This window comes from Eptesicus fuscus, chromosome 6 (assembly GCF_027574615.1).
Source record: "Eptesicus fuscus isolate TK198812 chromosome 6, DD_ASM_mEF_20220401, whole genome shotgun sequence".
Lineage (NCBI taxonomy): Eukaryota > Metazoa > Chordata > Mammalia > Chiroptera > Vespertilionidae > Eptesicus > Eptesicus fuscus.
In genome coordinates this window covers 13,904,398-13,925,047 of record NC_072478.1, presented here as the reverse complement: position 1 = coordinate 13,925,047, position 20,650 = coordinate 13,904,398, and the positions used below count along the sequence as shown (strand labels likewise).

The 20,650-nt window shown below is 42.3% G+C and overlaps 1 protein-coding gene across 1 annotated transcript in view; it reads left to right on the top strand.

Annotated features, from left to right (window-relative positions):
• Window positions 1–221: 221 nt before the first annotated feature.
• Window positions 222–20,650, top strand: part of XPO7 (exportin 7) — a 94,346-nt gene continuing 73,917 nt past the window's right edge. Inside the window, exon 1 of the mRNA XM_054717233.1 lies at window positions 222–288. Coding sequence (XP_054573208.1) covers window positions 271–288 — 18 coding nt within the window. The 5' untranslated portion in view covers window positions 222–270. The remainder of the gene's footprint in view (window positions 289–20,650) is intronic.

Sequence of the window (20,650 nt, the reverse complement as noted above, 5' to 3'; positions counted from 1 at the left end):
CGCCCCGGCCCGCACCGCCCCCCCAACCCCCGCCCCCGACGGCTCCGGCCGCTGACGTTGCCCCCGCCTTTACGGCGTCCCAGCGGCGCTGCGCATTCTCCAACCACCGGCCGGCCACCGGGGCCTGCGCAGCCCGGCCGCGCTACGCCGCCAGCGTAGCGACGGGCCCCAGCGCGCAGGCGCAGCGGCGACGGCGGCGGCAGCGGCGGCGGCCCGGCCGAGGTGCGCGCTGGGGGGGAGGGGGCCGGAGAGGAGCATGAATGGAGCAAAATGGCGGATCATGTGCAGGTGAGAGGAGCGGCGGGGGAGGGGGCGGCCGCGCAGCGTGGGGAGAGGGCGCACGCGGCCCCCGCGGCTCGCCTGGCTGGGGGCTCCCTGGGCCCGCGCCGTCGCCGTCCGGGCCCCGAGCCGCCGCCCGGCCGGGCTCCGGGCCTTTCCCGCCTCCGGGCCGGGGGCCTCCTCCATCCCCTCCCACCCGGTCCCACGCCTTTGGCTCGGGGCTGGGGGTGCGGGGATCGGCGCCCTGGCGTGAACAGCCGATCGCGCGCCGCAGTCACTGTCTTCCCGCCGAGGGAGGCCTCCCCGCGAGTCCTCGGCGCCCCCAGGACGCGGGACGGAGGGAGACCCCCTGCCGCCTCTGCCCTGCGGGGACTTCCCCATCACACCCGCCGGCCCGAAACGAATAACAAAAAGAGAGCCTCGCTCTCCCCAGTCTTTCCGCCGCCCTCCTCCTCTTGCCCCCCAATACCAGAGACCCCCTTCCGGCCTCCCTCCCACGGATGCGCCCTTCACTCCCACACTCCTAATCACACAGCTACAAGGCCGAGCGCCCCAGTCCTCCAAAATGGGTGCTTCGGGCAGGCCCGCCCGCCCTCCGGCGCCCCTGTCCACAGGGAGGGAGTTGAGTGCCCACACCTCCTGTGAAACGCAGGGTGGAGGGGGGTGTGTCAGTCTTGAGAGGTGCTGTGTTGGGTGCAGAGGTTGCTGTGGAGGGTCTTGATCCGGTTCAAGAGCTGCCAGGGGCATGCTTTGGGCCCAGGCCACTCTCCGCAGACAGGGCACAGGCCCTAGGAAAGGACAGCCCGGACCAGACCTGGAGGAGTTCAGGGTTATTTCTTGCAAACTCCGTAAAGTTTTTCCAATCTGTGCCTTAGATCTGGTATTTTTATGACAGTTATTGACACCAATCTATTATCAGAAACCTTCAGAGATTTTCTAGGTAACCAACCACCCAGGTTTTATGTTTTGCCAAGTAGAGAGCATAATCAATGTAGATTTATTGTGCATTTTATATAGAGTATTCCTCAAGTCAAAGGAATAAGTCTTGCTCTAATGTCATGTCTACAGGAAGCTAGAGTGGTGTGACTTATACCCGTGTCTTTGATTGGGAGAGAGGGACTAAATTTTCAGACCAGTGATCTGTAGACTAAATCTTTGGAATCTGAGGGACTAGTTTTTAGGACAGAGTTACATCAAAAAACTGTACAGATGGGAGACCACAAGATTTGTGTTTTAAAGCCAGTGTCATGGCCTAATTAAGAAGTAGCCGAAAAACTATACAAAATGATGATAATAATGTGTAGAACCTTGAGTTTTATAGCAGCCATTTCTAAGAAGCGTGAAAGATTTTATGTGATTTTTTTTTTTTTAAATTCTGCTATCCCGAAAGAGTAGATAAGCAAGAATTACTTCTGTCATTCTGAAAGAACAAGCAAAAGCACTGAGCTGATAGGAGATTTACTTAAGGTAAGGCTGAGTGAACCAGAGGCCCTTGACTTTGGTACTGGTGCTCTTATCTACAGGAGGTGGTTGGGTGGGGGGTGGGAATGGTGTCCTTGAGCATTTCAGAGCAGGCTTTGAATTAGCTAGCCTTTCTGGGTGAGACTGTCCAAAGGGGAATTCAGAGGAAGTCCGTGAACTTTTATGACTATACATCTGTAAAGAAGTATCTCTTAATGTGATCTCTCCCATATTTTGAACCAAAAAGGTTGTCGTTCCTCACCAGCGGAAAGTCAAGGTGCATCAAAGCAATCTTCCTAGTATTATTATTTTTTTAATTGATATTTAGAGAGAGAAACATCAATCTGTTGCCTCCCACATCCATCCCCAAGGGATCAAGCCTGAAACCTGGGTATGTGCCCTGACCGGTAATTGAACCCACCACCTTTAAGGTTAAGGGATGGTGCTCCAACCAACTGAGCCACACTGGCTAGGGCCCAATTTTCCTAGCATTTTTGCCTCAGAGGAGGGTCTACCTTATTTTTAGTAACATGTTGTTATTCTTCCACCCACCCCAAAATGAACTTACTTTCAAAAGAAGGAGGAGTGTGCCAGTCAGTGTTTTATTGTACTTTTGTTGTTGTTGTTGTTAATCCTCACCCGAGGATATTTTCTCCATTGATCTTTTTAAAGTGAGTGGAAAGGAGCGGGGAGACAAAAAGAAAGAAATCTCAATGGGAGAGGGAAATGATTGGTTGCCTCCCACACACACCCAGACCTGGATAGGGATTGAGCCTTGCAACTGAGGTATGTGCCCTTGACCGAAATTGAACCCAAGACCCTTCAGTCCTCGGGCTGATGCTCTAACCACTGAGAAAACTGGCCAGGGCTTTATTTTACTTTTAAGAGCTGTAGTACATTGCTCCCTAAATGAGTGATCCTTATATCAATAGGATAAGTTCATGAGAGAATTTTTTTCTCTTTAAAGAAAACGGGGCATATTGCTTTTTTTTTTTGTTAAATCACTAAATTTTCGTATTGGATACTCACAGACTTTAACATGGTACTTTAACGCTGTAGCAGAAAACCTCAAGAAAAAGATAACACCTTCCCTGTTTGGGATGAGTAAATAAATGGAAGGACTAGAGACACATATGAAGTGCATTGAGAGAAATACTTTTCTCAAAACACTGTTCAAACAGTAATAAATAGGTGTCTATTACAAATTCGAGACAGTGATTATTTGCAAGTTTACTATATAGGACCAAATGGTTGAGTCATTATTATCTACTACTTTTCTGAACCACCAGGGTGAGCAGTTTCTTGGTTTTGGGTTTTATTTTTTTAATTAACACTGAGCAAGTGTCATATGATTCTCAGGCTGAAGTCTTGAGCATCTCTTTGGATATGTGTTTTATGGAAGATTTAAGTGTCACAAAATGTTAATAGTGAAAAAGTAATTTTGATTTGTCTTCTAGTTTTGTCAATGTCACAGTCAAACTTCTTTAGAGGAGTGGCTGTCAGCAACTCCTTATTGTAATCCGGTTTTTTTAATCCTTTTGTTTGTTTTTTGTTAATCCTCACCTGAGGATATTTTTCCATTGATTTTTAGGGAGGTGTGTGTGGGGGGGGGGAGAGAGAAACATCAGTGTGAGAGAAACACACCTATTGGTTGCCTTCTGCACAGGGTTGCCTCTTGCACAGGCCTGACCTGGGCCAGGGATCGAACTTGCAACCCAAGTAGGTGCCCTTGACCAGGAATCAAACCCAAGACCCTATGGTATATAGGCCAGAACTCTAACCACTGAGCAACACCAGCCAGGGTGCAATGTTTTGGCTTTGGTTTTTTAATATAATTTTATTGATTTCAGAGAGGAAGGGAGAGATAAAAACATCAATGATGACAGAGAATCATTGATCGGCTTCCTCCTGCATGCTCTACATTGGGGATTGAGCCCGAAACCCTGCATGTGTCATGACCAGGAATCGAACCATAGCCTCCTGGTTCATAGGTCGAGCTCAACCCCTGAGCCATGCCACCTGGTCAGGGCACGGTTTTTTATTCTTGGTCTTGGATCATATCTTACACCCACCAAGGAGACAGAAGGTACAGAGCACTGACTGTAAAAACAACAAACAAACTTCATTTGCATTTATCTTCATAAAACAAATGCCCCTCCTTCCTTTTTTTTTTAAATTTATATATAAAGTTAGATGAAGGTAATGAGGATTCGGTGTCTTTGCTGGCTAGTTATTGCAAAAAGATGAAGATAACTCTTAGGATACAGTGGTAATGCAAAAGATTAAGAAGGATAAAAAAGCTTTAATAGTGCTAGCAGGTGATCAGAATCTTGAGGAAAAGGAAGAATGTATGGCATTATAATTATATATCAAGTACTTACTAAATATATATATTAAATAATTGTAATATAAATAATAATGTAAATGAAGGAGAATTCTGGGGTTTTGTTGGGTTTATTTTGTTGTTATGCCAGGCCTTACACAGAATCTTAAAGTATTATTGGGCTCTGCATTATGACTATGTAATAACAGAAAATACTATTTTCAAATATTCATACTTTGTTTTAAATTTAATGTGAAGTTATTAAACATTGACCACCAGTGTAACCCTAGAGAGCCATGAAGAATCGTTACAACTGGCAGGTTAAAATTTAACAGAGTGCAGAAATTTAGCCTGATTGTAGCAAAATTGATTGTTGTTTTTTCAGCTTATAAAAATATGCAAGGAAATGATAGCAGCTATGGTAGTCCATTTTGAGAAGGGGTTTCTGTACAACTTTTGAGAATTTTAAATTGGGGGGAAAAATGGTAACTTTTGTGATTCCCACCACCACCAGTTAAACTAATACCATGATGCTCAATGTCTATAAGACCCTTTGCTGTGCTGGGCACTGCAGAGGACTCAGAACTGAGAAAAGACAGGAGCCAGACTGCTGAAGCATCAGTTCTGGTGCTGTCTATGAGCAGGTTCAGAAGACAAACATATAAGAACTAATACAGTGATTCCAAAACATGCTACATTTGTGTTGTATGATTTTGGAATCGCTACATTCCCTCACTGAACCCATTACCTCTTCTGTGGATTTATACAAATAATATGCTTACATTTACTTGATAACTCTGACTTTAGTATATTTCCTCTTGTGAGAAAAGACTTTGGAAAAGTTAAGGGATGTATATTGCATATGGTATCATTCAAACACTTACGCAGTAAAACTCAAAACATTATTCTAACAGAATCTCTAATTTAGATGGAGGTAGGAGAAAGATGCATTGAGAAGCTCCCTGATCTATATCTTACATAGAAATTAACTTCCATTGATCCAGAAATTAATGTTCAGAATAACCAGCTGTATTTTCTTTTTTCTCTGTTGGGTTTTGAAAGCAGCATTGCACCACAGCCTTTCAAGAAGCGAAAATTGCCAATTTAAACTAATAAGCTACTGTCTTTGTAGGTACAACTACTAAGGCTACTTCAATATATGTTAAAGAGGATAGTGTTTATATCTTTTTTTAATTTTTTTAACACCAAGCATATATTATCTCACAGATTTTCTGTCAGGAATCTGAGAGTGGCTTATCTTGAGGGTTCTAGTTCATGGTGTTTCATTTGTAGTCAGGCTCTCAGCTGGCGCTGCAATCAACCTCAAGGCTTGACAGGATGGAGAATCTGCTTTCACGCTTACTCGTGGGGCCATTGGCAGGCTCAGTTACTTGCAGGCTTTTGGACTAAGGGCCTCAGTGCATCACTGGCTATTGCCCAGAGGTTTCGGGTCCTCACCTTGTGGGCTTTAATTTTTAAGGACTTCTTTTTTGCATTTCACATTGATGTCTCCCTTGTATGGTAGCCTGTCTGCTACTGTTTTGTTTTGTTTTTAATCTCTTATTAAACTATACCTTCACATACAAAAATTTTAAGTGTTCAGCTTGATGAATTTTCACAAAGTGAACACTTTTTTTTAAAGTGCTGTTGTTTTTTAATTAATTTCAAAGAGAGGAAAGGAGAAGAAGAGAGGGATAGGAACATCAGTGATGAGAGAATCAGTGATCAGCTGCCTCCTGCACACCCCCTACTGGGGATCGAGCCCACAACCTGGGAATGTGCCCTGACCTACTGGTTCATGGCAATGCTCAACCATTGAGCCACACTGGCCGGGCTGAAAACTCTTTTATAACCACATCCAAATCCACAATATTATCAGTGCTTCATAAGTCCCCCTCAACAACTAATTGTACACTCTCCTAAGGGTAACTACTATCCTGTCATTTGATTTTTAATATGCTAGAAGTCAAGCTGAGTAATGCTTAAACTTGAACATGAGAGCTTGAACTTCAAAGCCAGGGAAGAAGCAATATATGGCAGTGATTCTCCAACTACCTGTATTGGGGAAGTTTGGCAGGATGTTTGTTTAGAATGTGATGGAAGCTGTGTGCTCTCCAGGGAGGAAAAGTACCTACAAAAAAATTTGCTTATAGTTTCAGGCCATTCATGGACTTTAGAACTAGAGTTTAAAGATATACTCCTTTTTAGATAAAAATGCTCACTACATTTTATTCAGAAACTGATTTACCAGTGTTTCTCTTTTGACCTATATGAAAGGCTAGTTGAGGGTCACAATATGTATTCCTGGACAGTTATATGTAGACTGATTTTTTAAAAATTTATCTTTATTGTTGAAAGTATTACATATGTCCCCTTTTATTTTCCCATTGACCCCCCTCCACCCTGCACCTGTCACCGCCCCAGGCTGAATTTTTTAAAATTGAATTCTTGGGGATGATAAATAGTGACTATTAAGCATTTACCTATGTCCTGTTCTTGGTGTTAATGCTGACACACTGAAGGAAGTATAAGATGTGATGTCCTATTTTCAGGAGCTTTGCCTTTTAGTTGGGAAGATAATAATAAGCCTGGGTTATTGAGTTGTGGATTTACAGTGAGATTATGGTTTTGTCAGCATGTTCCCGAATGAGGAGACTATTATTCCCATCCCCCCCCCCCCCCCCCCCATTCCAATACATCTGAGCTCCTGCCTCACATTTGTAGTGACTCACTATAGCAGGGAATTCTCAGTGGAATGAGATTGGTACCCAAGAGGCATATCAAAATCTTGGGGAAAGGAGGGCAGTTATCAAAAACTGGGTCCTATGTCCAATATTTGCATCCCTTTGTACACATTCATGTATGTACACACACAAACACACACACACACACCCTACCATAAATGGAAAGGATGTGTTTGAGAGAAGGCAGAGTTGGAAACTTCATGCATTGGACTTTTAGTTGTTCGCCGCATTAATGCTCACAGCAACTCTAGAAGGCTGGTGTTACTGAGATAATAGTAATGAAATTTTCCTTGAAGTAGGCTGATGAAAAGACCTCTGTCTCTGGAAGACTGAAGAACTGTTGGAAGATTTAGGTGATGACTGTGGTGGTGGTTATTGTAAAGTCCCTGGCTTGGGATTTGGTTGAGGATAAGGGAAAGGGATATAACCAACATTTGTTGAGCACATGTTAGCCAGGCACCATGCTAAAACCCTTTAATATGTGTTATGCCATTTAATTGGATAATTCATTTAGTCTTTGAGCCTGGATTAGGTGACCTGGTAAATACTTTATATTCCAAGATTCTGGTTGGGATTTCCAGCATTCTCCCAGATAAACCACTGTGTTCTCCATTCATATGTACCTTTTTGTAAATGTTTCTAAAATATTTATGTTCATACTAATATTTCTATTTCATCTGTTAAATATGCCTTCCTCTACCACACCTATAAGCAGTGAAAGACTTTTCTTATGGAACAAGAAATTGACATTAGTCAGATATTGATGCTAGTATACTGAAAAATGATTCTCACTTAAAAATCCCAGGAAAACAGTCAAAATTCATTCCTTTACATACCTCTGAAGACAACTAACTTCATGAAATATCCCTTGTGATGCTTCAGGAAGTTGTGGTCTTATAGCTCTGGTGGCCTTCTAATTTTTTAAATGTTCAAACTTGTGTTGGACACAAATGCTGATTTCATCTGTAATTTTATGATAAATTACATTTAAAGTGTGTAGTCTCCGAAAGAATCAAGTTATGCTAGACATTTACCCTAAAGTTAAAGTCAATTGCATGGTTAAAAAGGGGTGTATTCAAGACTAAGAAAGGAAAAGCAGGGGTTTTTTTGTTTATTTATTTGTTGTTGTTTTTTTCGGATTTTTGTCCAATTCTATTTAGAATTGCTTGCAAAGTTTCAAAAGTATGTGTCATAAATTTGGCAAAAATAATTTCAAAGCTCAGTTTTTTAACCTTATTCACCTCCACTGACACCTGAATTTTGGTGTGTTCTTTCTGTCTTCCAAAAAGACGTTGTCTAAAGTCATGCATGAAATTTAATTTGGCTATAGGAACCTATAACATATAGTTTGCTCTGAAAAGAATCTGGGTCTCTGGCCAGGTGGCTCAGTTGGTTAGAGCATCCTCCCATACACCAAAAAGGTTGTGAGTTTGATTTCCGGTCAGGGTACATACCTAGATTGTGGGTTCAATCCCAGCTTTGATCCCTGGTTGGGGCACAAATGGGAGGTGACCAATTGATTTTTCTCTCACATTGATGTTTCTCACCCTGCCATGTCCTCCCCGCCCCCCCTGGAAATCGATAAACATACCCTTGGGTGAGGGTCAAAAACAAAGAAGAATCTGGGAAGCCAGACATGCATTTCACATATCTCTTCTTGGTTAAAAAAAAACCCTTCATTTCCATTTTTCCCAATGTATAGCCACAAATTATTTAGAATATTATTTGTTATATTTTTAAAAAGAATATTATTTGTTTTGTGTTAGTAGATTTATTTTTTATTTCTCTATCAGTGACCCTGAGGAATCCTGTAGGGTTTTATCAAAAACTAGTCTAGTGCATACCCAAGAATTGAGAGGAACAATTAAAACTTACTGGAAAATGGGACCTTGTTTTCTCTACTCTTAATATTTTGACCTCTTGTTCCACAGCTGAGCAAGTTTCATCAAGCCTTCATAAGACCTATAACAAAAAGTTATTAAACAAATTGAACCTGAGCAGCAGGGTGTATTTAAAATAAGGACATTATCCCAAAGGTGTTACAAATGATAACTTGCTGTAATGTAAAGGATTATTTATTAACTAGAGGCCCAGTGCACAAAATTCGTGCACGGGGGGGAGGGTCGGACATCCCTCTCACAATCCTGGACAGCTGGCTCCTAATCGCTCACCTGCCTACCTGCCTGGTCGCCCCTAACTGCCCCCCACCCCACACTGGCCTGGTCGCCCCACGCAGCCTACTTGTTCAGTCGTTTGGTCGTCCCTCACTAACCCCCCTGCCGGCCTGATTGTTGGCAGCCATCTTGTGAGGGTGTGAGAGTTAATTTGCATATTACCTCTTTATTATATAGGATTCTGGAATTCTATATTGTAGCCTAACTTAAGATCCATATTCCAAATACAGAGATCACAATGTTGTGAACAGGAAAGATTTCAGTCTACAGAATTCCTAGAGCCTGTCTATATCAAGCTCTTTGATTTGATTTCTATCACTGTGTGCTAGAAGTCCCAGAGGCACACTTCGCATCACCAGTGAGAGTGTGAGACTTCAAATCAGCTTCTAGTTTATCCCTCCTTACCCAGCTCTTCACATTTGAAAGTAAATTCATAGGGATTGTTGGGTAACTGATGCCAGCAGAGTTATCTTTGTGTGTACAGTAAACTGCATCTATTTAAAGCGTACAGTTGGACAGATATACACCTGTGACTCCTTCACAACTATCAAAATACAGAACATTTTCTCCTGACTGCAGTCTGTTCCTCTCTCAGCCCCAGGCAACCCCAGTATGCTTTCTGTCACTGTAAATTAGTTTTCATTTCTTGGAGTTTTAGAAAATGGATTTACTATGTATTCTTTTTTATTTTTAATATATTTTATTAATTTTTTTTTCAGAGAGGAAGGGAGAGTTAGAAACATCGATGAGAGAGAAACATCGATCAGCTGCCTCCTGCACACTCCCTACTGGGGATGTGCCCACAACCAAGGTATATGCCCTTGACCGGAATCGAACCTGGGACCCTTCAGTCCACAGGCTGACGCTCTATCTACTGAGCCAAACCTGTTAGGGCTACTGTGTATTCTTGTTTTTTACTACTTTTACTCAATGCAGTGATTTTGGGAATCATTCAGTTTGTTGCATAGTATCAGTAGTTGGTTATTTTTTTATTGCTGAGTAGTAGTATTCCACTGTATGAAGGTACCACATTTTATATATCTATTCACCCTTGGAGGATGTTTGAAAGAATTCTAGTTTTTAGTCACTGAATAAAGGGACTGTTAATATTCATATGCAAGTCTTTGGACATGAATTTTAACTTCTCTTGATTTAAGTAGAAGTAGAATGGCTGAGTTCTAGGGTATGTTTAACTTTTTAAAGAAACTGTCAATTTTCCAAAGTGATTGGACCGTTTTACTTTCTCGCTAGCACTGTATAAGAGTTCTCCATATCTTCACCAACCTTTGATACTGTCATTCTTGTGGGACCTAACTGTGGTTTTAGGTTGTACTTGTTTGATGCCTAGTAGTGTTGAATATCTAAATGTGCTCTCTGAGAGGTTTGCAAACCAGGCTGGTGGTTTGGCTCCACAGTTGTTTTTGTATGGCCTGAGAACTAAGAATAGTTTTTATATTTTTAAGCTGTTGAAAAAAATCTAAAAGAGAGTAATATTTTATGACACATGATAATTATATGGAATTCTAAGTTCAGTGTTTGTAAATAAAAGTTTTATTGGAACACCGCCACACGAGTTCCTTTACAGATTGTCTGTGGCTACGTTTGCTACAATGGCAGGATTGAATAGTTGCAACAGGGACCTTTTGGCTTATTGGCCTACAAAGCCTAAAATGTTTACTGTCTGACGCTTCACATAAAAAGTTTGCATATTCCTAGCTGTATGTCCCTTCATATCTATTGCCTGGCTGTTGGGTGGGGAAGGGGCTAGCTCAGTAAGGTTCTAACTCAAGCCCAGTTTGACAGGAACCAGATCAGACTTGATATCTTTTGTTGACTGTGGCATTCTGGGATCTCTACTGCACTGTTCAAAATGGTAACCATTAGCCACATGCTGCTATTCAAATTTAATTTAGATTAAGTTAAAAATTAAGTTCTTCAGTCACACTGACCACATTCAAGTGCTCAGTAGCAGCCTGTGGCTAGTGACTACCATATTGCACAGTGAAAATATAAATATTCCCATTATCATGGAAATTTCTATTGGACAGTGCTACTCTAGAATAAGAAAAACTTGGCCACTGAACCAAAGGGATTGGAAGCAGAAGGGGAACCTAGGCTCTGGAATTGCTTTCCTGTGTGTCAATAAAATAAGCTAGATCCTCGTTCTCCCAGAGGTGAATGCAAATGACTGTATTAAAGCGTTTAAGATTATTGACTGTTCACACCATGAGCCTGTGGTATGTTCTGTCTTCTTAGCCTGGTGAGTGAGAGGAAGTAGTGTTTTAAGGACTTAAAAAAATGTTCTAAATGTATTTTTCCCCACATCATTTTGCAAAAACAACTTTTATAAAATTCCCATGTATTTGTAACCATTTTACAGATAAGATTGGACTATTGAGGAAGGTATTAAAACCATGAAATCACTTAAGTGCTAACTCTTGATACATTAGCAAGCCGAGTTCCCTTTAGCTACTAATTTTTAAATATTATTGCTCTTAAAGTTTTTTATAATGATAGCATTAGTTTGGAAAATAACCCAGAAGTATTCTAAGTTAAAATGATTAAGAAGGCCTACTTTAAAATTGAATTTTTTTTTTAAATAAATTTTATTGATTTTTTACAGAGAGGAAGGGAGAGGGATAGAGAATTAGAAACATCGATGAGAGAGAAACATCGACCAGCTGCCTCCTGCACACCCCCTACCGGGGATGTGCCCGCAACCAATGTACATGCCCCTGACCGGAATCGAACCTGGGACCTTTCAGTCCACAGACCGACGCTCTATCCACCGAGCCAAACCGGTTTCGGCTTAAAATTGAATTTTAATCTTCATGTCTCTGGAAACTGTTTTGTGTGATTCTACTCTTAAGGGCAGGCATAATTGTTTCTAAATACATTTCGGTTAATGACAGACCACATATACGACAGTGAGATTATATCCTTCCTATAAGATTATAAATGGAGCTGAAAAATCCCTGTCGCTTGGTGACATCATAGCTGTTGTACCTTAGTAGCACAGTGCATTATTCAATTGTTTGTGGTGATGCCCTGGTATAAACAAACCTAGTGCACTGCCAGTTCTATAGAAGTGTAGCATATACAATTATGGTACATAATGATAAACATCTACGTTGCTGGTTTATGTATTTATAATACCATTTATCATAATTTTGAGTGTAAGGGTTTATAAAGAAAGGGTTTGCTGTAAAACAGTATGGCATGTTACCCTGGCAGCAGCCTCGTACTTCCATGTTTGCTGCATCTCTAGATTGCACCATTTTCTCTTGTACTTGATTTAATCTCATGTTGTTTTGTTTATCATGGCCCCTAAGTATACAGAATCCACTGCTAATGTTGCCAGAAAGAGGCCATGTACAATAATTGACTTGGAAACAAAATTAAAAGTGATTACAGACTATGAAGGTGGAAAATAAGTGATAGTTATTGCTTACCAGTCAGGCATGTCCTATTCCACCACGATCTACAGTCTTGAAGAACAAGAACAAAATGACAAAAGCTGTTAAAGGATCAGTTTCATTGAAGGCGATGGACTAACAAAAATTCGAGAAGGGTCTATGTCAGGGATGGAGAAACTTCTATTGACCTGGATTGAAGACCAGACATTGAAACATGTCCCTTTCAGCACCATGATGATCACGGCCAAAGCAAAAAGTTTGTTTGCAATGTTGAAAGAAAAAGGTTGGACCCGACTACAGTGTTGAATTTACCACTAGCTCTGGGTGTTTTAAATGATTTAAGAGTTGTTATTCATTATATCGTATGAAAGTAAGTGGTGAGTCTGTGAGTGCTGATGTGAAGGCAGGTGAAGAATTTTTTGAAACTCTGGATAAGCTGATTGTGGAGGAAAATTACTTGCTAGAGCAAATATTTAATATAGATGAAACCTCTTTATTTTAGAAATGGATGCCTGAAAGGACTCTTATCTAGAAGGAGGCCAAGTCAATGACAGGTTTCAAGGTTTTAAGGACAGGATAACAGTCTTGCTTGGGGGCAGTGTTGCAGGCTACAAATTGTGATCTGGCACAGTGAGAACACCTTCAAGCTTATCAGTAAGTACAGGCAGCCATTGTACTATAGGAGCAGTAAGAAGTCATGGATGACCCAGTTCCTTTTCTAAGATGCTCTCCTGAATTGCTGTGCCAAGGAAATGGACAAGTACAGTTTGGAGACTAGCATACTTTTCAAGATTTTGCTTATCTATATATATATATCAAAGCCTAAGCAACCCTTACAACCGGTCGCTATGATGCGCACTGACCACCAGGGAACAGATGCTCAAGGCAGGAGCTGCCCCCTGGTGGCCAGAAGCCGGGCTCATGGCTGGGAACAGGTGCAGCGGGGCCAGGATGAGCAGCAGGAGAGCTGCGCCCGGCCACCTGCTGCTTCGGCACTGCTACATCCCTCGGGGGCTGGGGGGGCGTCCCAGATTGCGAGAGGGCGCAGGCCAGGCTGAGGGACCCCACCCGTGCATGGATCCGTGCACCGGGCCTCTAGTTGTTGATAATGCTCCTGGACATCCATCCTCCTTTTGATGGTGATCTTCATCCCAACATCAAAGTGGTGTTTCTCCCTCCAGACCCAACTAATAGGTCAAGGAGTTATGGCAGCTTTTAAGGCCTACTATCTGAGGAGGGCCTTTGCACAGGCTATTGCTGCAACGGAGGAAAACACTGAGAAGAAGCTAATGTAATTCTAAAAGGATTACAGTATCTATGGCTGCATCAAGAACCTTGCTTGGGCTTGGGGTGATGTCACTAAGGAATGTACCGATAGCATCTGGAAGAAGACACTCAGGAGGCCCATCCGTGACTTCAGAGGATTTGCCAAGGATGAGGAGACTACAATAATCCACAATAATCAGACTGTGGTTGAGATGGCAAACAACTTTAGCCTAAGGATGACATTTAGGAGCTTCTGGAGGTGATTCCTGAGTAATTGGCTAATGAGGAGTCATTGGAATTGGAAAAGGAATGTGTAACTTAAGAAGAGGCAACATAAAAAACTAGGAGAAGAAAAAGAAGACCCATCCCTCATGAAAATTTACAATTAAGTGTTTAGCAGACGCTTTTGCAGACCTCAATAAGCTCCTTACTAAGTTTGAAAACGGACACTAACATGGAAAGCTTTCATTAATAGAGAGAGGTGTTAATGGTATATCCTCTGCCTACAAGCAAATCTATGATGAGAAAAATTACTGAAAAGAGTGATAACCTTCTCAAGAAGAGCCTCAGGCAGATCCTTCAGGACTTGTTCCAGAAGAAGCCATTGTTATCATAGGAGAGGACAGCTCCTTGTGTGTTGCCACTGAACACCCTCCAGTGGGCTGAGATGTGGAAGTAGATGACAGTGATATTGATGATCATTACCCTGTTTATGCCCAAGCTACAGTGTGTGTTTGTGTTTTAGTTTTTAACAAAAAAGTTTTAAAAGTAAAAAATTTAAAAATGAAAAAATGCTTACATAATAAGGATATGAACAAAGAAAATATTTTTATACAGCTGTACAGTGTGGTTGTGTTTTAAGCTAAGTGTTACTATAAAAGAGTCAAAAGATTTTTAAAAATTAGAAAGTTTATAAAGTAAAAAAGTTACAGTAAGCTAAAGAAAAGAAAACCCTAGTACACGCCTGGTGGGAATGCAGACTGGTGTAGCCACTGTGGAAAACAGTGTGGAGCTTCTTCAACCAATTGATGTATCTCCCACATTGTCCTCCCCTCCCTCCCTTCCACTGTTCTTGAAGAAAAATATTTTTAATAAATTTAGTGTAACTTAAGGGTACAGTGTTTATAAAGTCTACAATAGTGCACAGTAATGTCCTGGGCCTTCACATTTGCTCACCACTCAACCACTGACTCAGCCAGAGCAACTTCTAGTCCTGCAAGCTCCATTCATGTTAAGTGCCCTATACGGGTAAACCATTTTTTATCACTTATACTATACTAGAGGCCCAGGGCATGAGATTCGTGCACTCAGGGGAGGATGGGTTCCTCAGCCCGGCCTGCGCCCTCTCGCAGTCTGGGAGCCCTTGGGGGATGTCCGATGGACAGCTTAGGCCCGCTCCCCGCGGGGAGCAGGCCAGGAATGGGCCTAAGCCATCCCTCGGACATCCTCAGCGCTGCTGCGGAAGCAGGAGAGGCTCCCACCACCACCACTGCGCTCACCAGTGTGAGCCCGGCTTCTGGCTGAGCAGCGCTCCCCCTGTGGAGAGCACTGACCACCAGGGGGCAGCTCCTGCATTGAGCATCTGCCCCCTGGTGGTCAGTGCACATCATAGTGACTGGTCGTTCCACTGTACGGTCGATTTGCATGTTACCTTTTTATTATATAGGACTAGTGGCCCAGTGCATGAAATTCGTGCATGGGGGGTCCCTCAGCCTGGCCTGCACCTTCTCCAATCTGGGACCCCTTGGGGCGTGTCCGACTGTCGGTTTAGGCCTGATCTCTGTGGGATTGGACCTAAACCGGCAGTCGGACATCCCTCTTGCAATCCGGGACCCCTGGCTCCTAACCGCTCGCCTGCCTGCCTAATGGCCTCTAAGCACTCTGCCTGCCGGTCTGCTCGTCCCCAATGACCCCCCCACACTGGCCTTCTTGCCCCCAACTGCCCCCCCTTGCCGGCCTGATCGCCACCAGCTGCCCCCACCCTGCCAGCCTGCTCACCCCCATCTGCGCCCCCCCCCCCCCCCCCCGCCGGTCTGATCACCCCCAACTTCCCTCCCCTCCTGGCCTAATCACCCCTAACCGCCTCTGCCTCGGCCCCACCACCATGGCTTTGTCCAGAAGGACATCCAGAAAGTCTTCCGATCTAATTAGCATATTACCCTTTTATTAGTATAGATTTTTACTGCACCTTTTCTGTGTCTAGATACACAAATACTATTGTGTTACAGTTGCCTACAGTATTTAACACAGTAACATGTTTTGCAGGTTCCTAGCCCAAGAACAATAGGCTATACCAGCGGTCGCCAACCTTTCGGACCTCACGGACCACCGTGGACCACCGGTTGGTGACTGCTGGGCTATACCATATATGAAAATGTACAATGAAAAAGAACCCACTGTATGGGAGAACATATTCACCAATGATATATCTGATAAGGGGTTAATTTCCAAAATATACAAAGAACTCATTCAACTCAACATCAGGGAGACTCCAATTTTTAAAATGGGCAAAAGACCTGAATAAGACACTTCTCCAAAGAAGATATACAGATGGCCAATAGACATGAAAAAATGCTCAGCTTCACTAATCATCGGAGAGATGCAAATAAAAACAATGAGTTATCACCTCACACTTGACAGAATGGCTATCATCAAACAAAAAGTGCTTGTGAGGATGTGGAGAAAAGGAAACCCTAGTACACTCCTGGTGGGAATGCAGACTGGTGCAAGCCACTGTGGAAAACAGTATGGAGTTTCCTCAACCAATTGATGTATCTCTCACATTGTTCTCTCTTTTCCCCCTCCTAACCTCCCTCCCTCCCTCCCTCCCTCCTTTCCACTGTCTCTCTGAAAATCGGAAAAAAATATCCTTGGGTGAGGATTAAAAAAAAAAGGAGCTCTTACCCTTTGCAACAGCATGGATGTACCTGGAGACTATTATGCTAAGTGAAATAAGCCAGTTAGAGAAAGATAAATATCACATGATCTCACTTATACTAGTATATGGAACCTAATGACCAAAATAAACTAACAAATAATATAGGTCCAGAGACATGGATGCATGGAACATAATGACAGATCTCAGAGGGGTGGTGGGTGGAGAGGGTGGGAAGAGATTAACCAAAGAACATACTATATAAGGACACGGACACTAACTAGTGTGGGGAAGACCTGGGGTGGGATAGGCGCTGGGTCGAGTGGGGCAAAGGGGTGGAAAATGTTGGGCATCTGTAATAAATTTAAAATATATATAATTATTCAAAAAAAACAACACCAGTTAATACAGAATAAGGAAATGTATAATGAATGGATATTTCAGAGACTTCCAGAAAGGTGCTTTTTTTTTTTTTTTTTTTTTTTTTTTTTTTTTTTTTTTGAGAGAGAGAGAGAAACATCAATCGGTTGCCTCCCACACACGCCCCAACTGGTGATCGAACCCCCCACCCTTTGGTGTACGGGATTACGCTCCAACCAACTGAGCCACTCTGGCCAGGGCCAGCGAAAGGTACATTTTTAAACAATTTCTGGTTTGAAACAATTTTTGTCACATTCTCAAATTGACCTGATGTCTTTCATATGCACCCTAAATGTGTCAACTATTTGCTTCTTTGACAGGATAGTATTATTTATAATCATATCACCCTGTTGGTTTAGTGAGGTAGAAGAACTCACAACTAAATATACTTCTCAGTAAACATTTCTTCATCTGGCTGATAGTTTTTCATTGTGCACTGTGTGCCAGATTGCTGGGCAGTGGAAATATAAAGGTGAATAGGCACAGCTGTGCTCAAGGACTTCAGTCGCTAGATATAGAGTGATATAGGTCAGTGGTCGGCAAACTCATTAGTCAACAGAGCCAAATATCAACAGTACAACGGTTGAAATTTCTTTTGCGAGCCGAAAACCGACTTCCGCACATGGGCCACAAAGTTTCAATCACACTGTACGTGCACGCCCGCACATGGTATTTTGTGGAAGAGCCACACTCAAGGGGCCAAAGAGCCGCATGTGGCTCGCGATCCGCAGTTTGCCGACCACTGATATAGGTGATATGACACATGTATGCATAGAACATAATGAGACACAAATGTCAGTCCTCCTTTGGAGAGCCAGGAAATACTTCTTAAAGTGCTGAATTACTAAGCCAGATCTTAACAGATGTGGTAATATTCTCTAGGTTGATAAGTAGCATACCAGGCAGAGAGAACACATAAACAAAACTGTATATGTCCTTGGAACATTCCAGGAAAGTGAAAGCAATTAAATATTGCTGCTGTATGCCCTGGCCAGGTGGCTCAGTTGGTTGGAGCATCTTCCAAACACCAAAAAGTTGTGGGTTCAATTACTGGTCAGGGCACATACCTAGTTTGCAGATTTGATATCCAGTTGGGGAGCATAGGAGAGACAACTTATTGATGTTTCTCTCTCATATTGATGTTTCTCTTTGTGTGTAAAAATCAATAAACATATCCTTGGGTGGGGATGGATAAATAAATAAGTAAATAATAGATAAATAAATATTGCTGCTGTATTGGAAATAGAGGAGCAAGATGACATGAGATTGTCATGGTAGGAAGGGACGAGAACATGAATTTATATCTTGCTAAAAAATTTGTATTGTAGATGTGTAGTTGACGGTTTTTAAGTAGCGTGACAATAATCACATTATGATGGCAATGGTATAGAAAATCAGTTGAATGTAGACAAAGTAAGAGATGAAGTGGTAGTCCAGACAAGAATTAATTGGGACTTGAGCCAGGGTTAATAACTGTGAAGATGGAGAACAGGACATGGCTGTTAAAGAACTTACACTTGGTGGGATTTGAATGACAGTTGAATGTGCAAAGTGAGAAGGCAGGCGCTCATATTTCTGGACAGCTAAGAAGAGTGAATGACCAGGATGTTGAAAAAAAAGATAGTAAGGTCAGTCTCCAATACCCAGATTTTGAGGTGGTTGTATACATTTGAGTGGAGATGTCTGGTAGGCATGTCTGTTACTGACCTGGGTTAGAACTCTCATTTTCATAGTGAAAGCCCATTTCAATAGCCATCAGCTGTTGTAAATATGTAAAACGTTAGTTGCTCATATACACCTTCATTATTTATTATTAAGACTTAGCAACTGTAAAGCTTGAATGAAAATCCATTATTTTATTTTAGTCTCTTTGCTGGAAGAGCCTCAGATTCTGTTAGCAACAGGAGTAAAATGCTTTTTTCTTTATTGTTAAGGCAATTAAAATTAAATCTACTTAATTTGCACTTGGTCTGTTTTGTCTCCCCGTCCCATCTTTAACTTGGAAAACCAGATTAGTTTTTCTTTGTCCCTTCATAGCTAGTGTTTGAGGGGTATCCAGAAAATATTTCTTTTTTTAAACCTCCCATTTCTTCTATTAGAAGATTCTTCTAAATCTTGTATTTCACAACTTGCCTGATCCTCATTTGTTGACTTGAGTTCCTGGAAAGCATTTTTCATAGGTTATATAGTAGTATAAACTTCAAAGACAGATTGATATTTTATGAAACTGTTAAGGAAAATATTATTTAGAATTCCAGAGAATCAGAAAACCAGCATGTATGAGACATGTATCCCAAAACTTCTTAAGAAACATTTACTTAATATTTTTTTTTTTTTAATATTCTTTTTTACTTGTTTGGTCAGAGGGTAAATATGGAGTTCTGAATTCTTTACTTCTCTGAATCAAAGTTCAAGGTTCCAAGATTAAGTATTCGTGATTGCTTTTATCCGTTGTTTTTTTTTAATGTTCTGTTTTGAGTTTCTTATGCTTCTTTTTTGTTGAGTCTTCTAAAGGAGTACGTACAGTGTTTGGGGGCTTTTCTCATGAGAAAAGAGATAAGGAGAGCTGAGAAGCTTTCTTCTAAATTTTTAGGCTTTCCCTGGCCGGTGTTGCTCATTTGGTTGGGCATTTCAGATTCAATTCCCAATCAGGGCACATGCAAGTGGTAGCCAATTGAAACATTGATCGTTTCTCTTTCTCCCTCTCCCTTCCTCTCTCTCAAAATCAATTTTTTAAAATCTTTAATAAATGAATTTTTACATGAGTAAAAACTCACTGTCCTCTTTCTGCCTTTATTTCTTAAAATTTCTTTCATTCTTACTAGCAAATTTTTAGACATTTATTATCAACTAGTGGCCTGGTGCACGAAATTCGTGCACATTAAAAGGGAATTAATTAGAGGGAATATTTTAATGTTGCTATTTGCCCTTTCTCTATAATAGAAGTGTCAGAGATGAAAGAAAATTAGTAAAATGTATATGAACATCTTTCTCCTGTCAGAGTCTGGGGCGCGCCATGGGACCCAGAGTCAAGTCCCCGCCTATCCGCACGCCTCAATCGCACAAGACCCAGACCCAACTGGCCCCATCCCCATTGGGCAAGATCTGGCCCCGGCCGGCCCCACCCCCGTCAAGCCCCACCAGGCCCTGGCCTGGCGCCAGGCGCAGGACGCAGCTTCAGGTCCCCCGTCAAGCCCAGTGCCAAAGTGGGGGCAGGCCTTGAGGTCCCCCATCAAGCCCCGCCAGGTGGGGTGCGTGGCCTGAGTCCCCCATCAAGCCCTGCTGGGCGGGGTGCGCGGCCTGAGGTCCTCCAGCCCGGTGTCTGGGTGGGGGTGTAGCCTCAGGTCCCCCACCCTGGCCTGGCTCCACACAGCCTCAGGTCCCTGCTGATCACTCGTTATGGGAACTCCACTGTGGGTTCAGCCATCTTGTGTTACGGGAACCCCGCCTCCGCTGTGGGCGCAGTCATCTTGTGATGGCATGATGGTTAATTTGCATATTGCCTCTTTATTATATAGGGTCGTTAGACTGTCAGGCCAAAAGGTTATGCTCACTTAACATCTCAGAATATTTAGTTTGAGCTAGACTCGGAAACTATAGGTTGTTCATTCTTGATACTTGTGATATACAGGTATAAAGAAATAACATACAAAATGGGGTCATTCAAAGAAAGTTGGCTGTAATGTGTATTT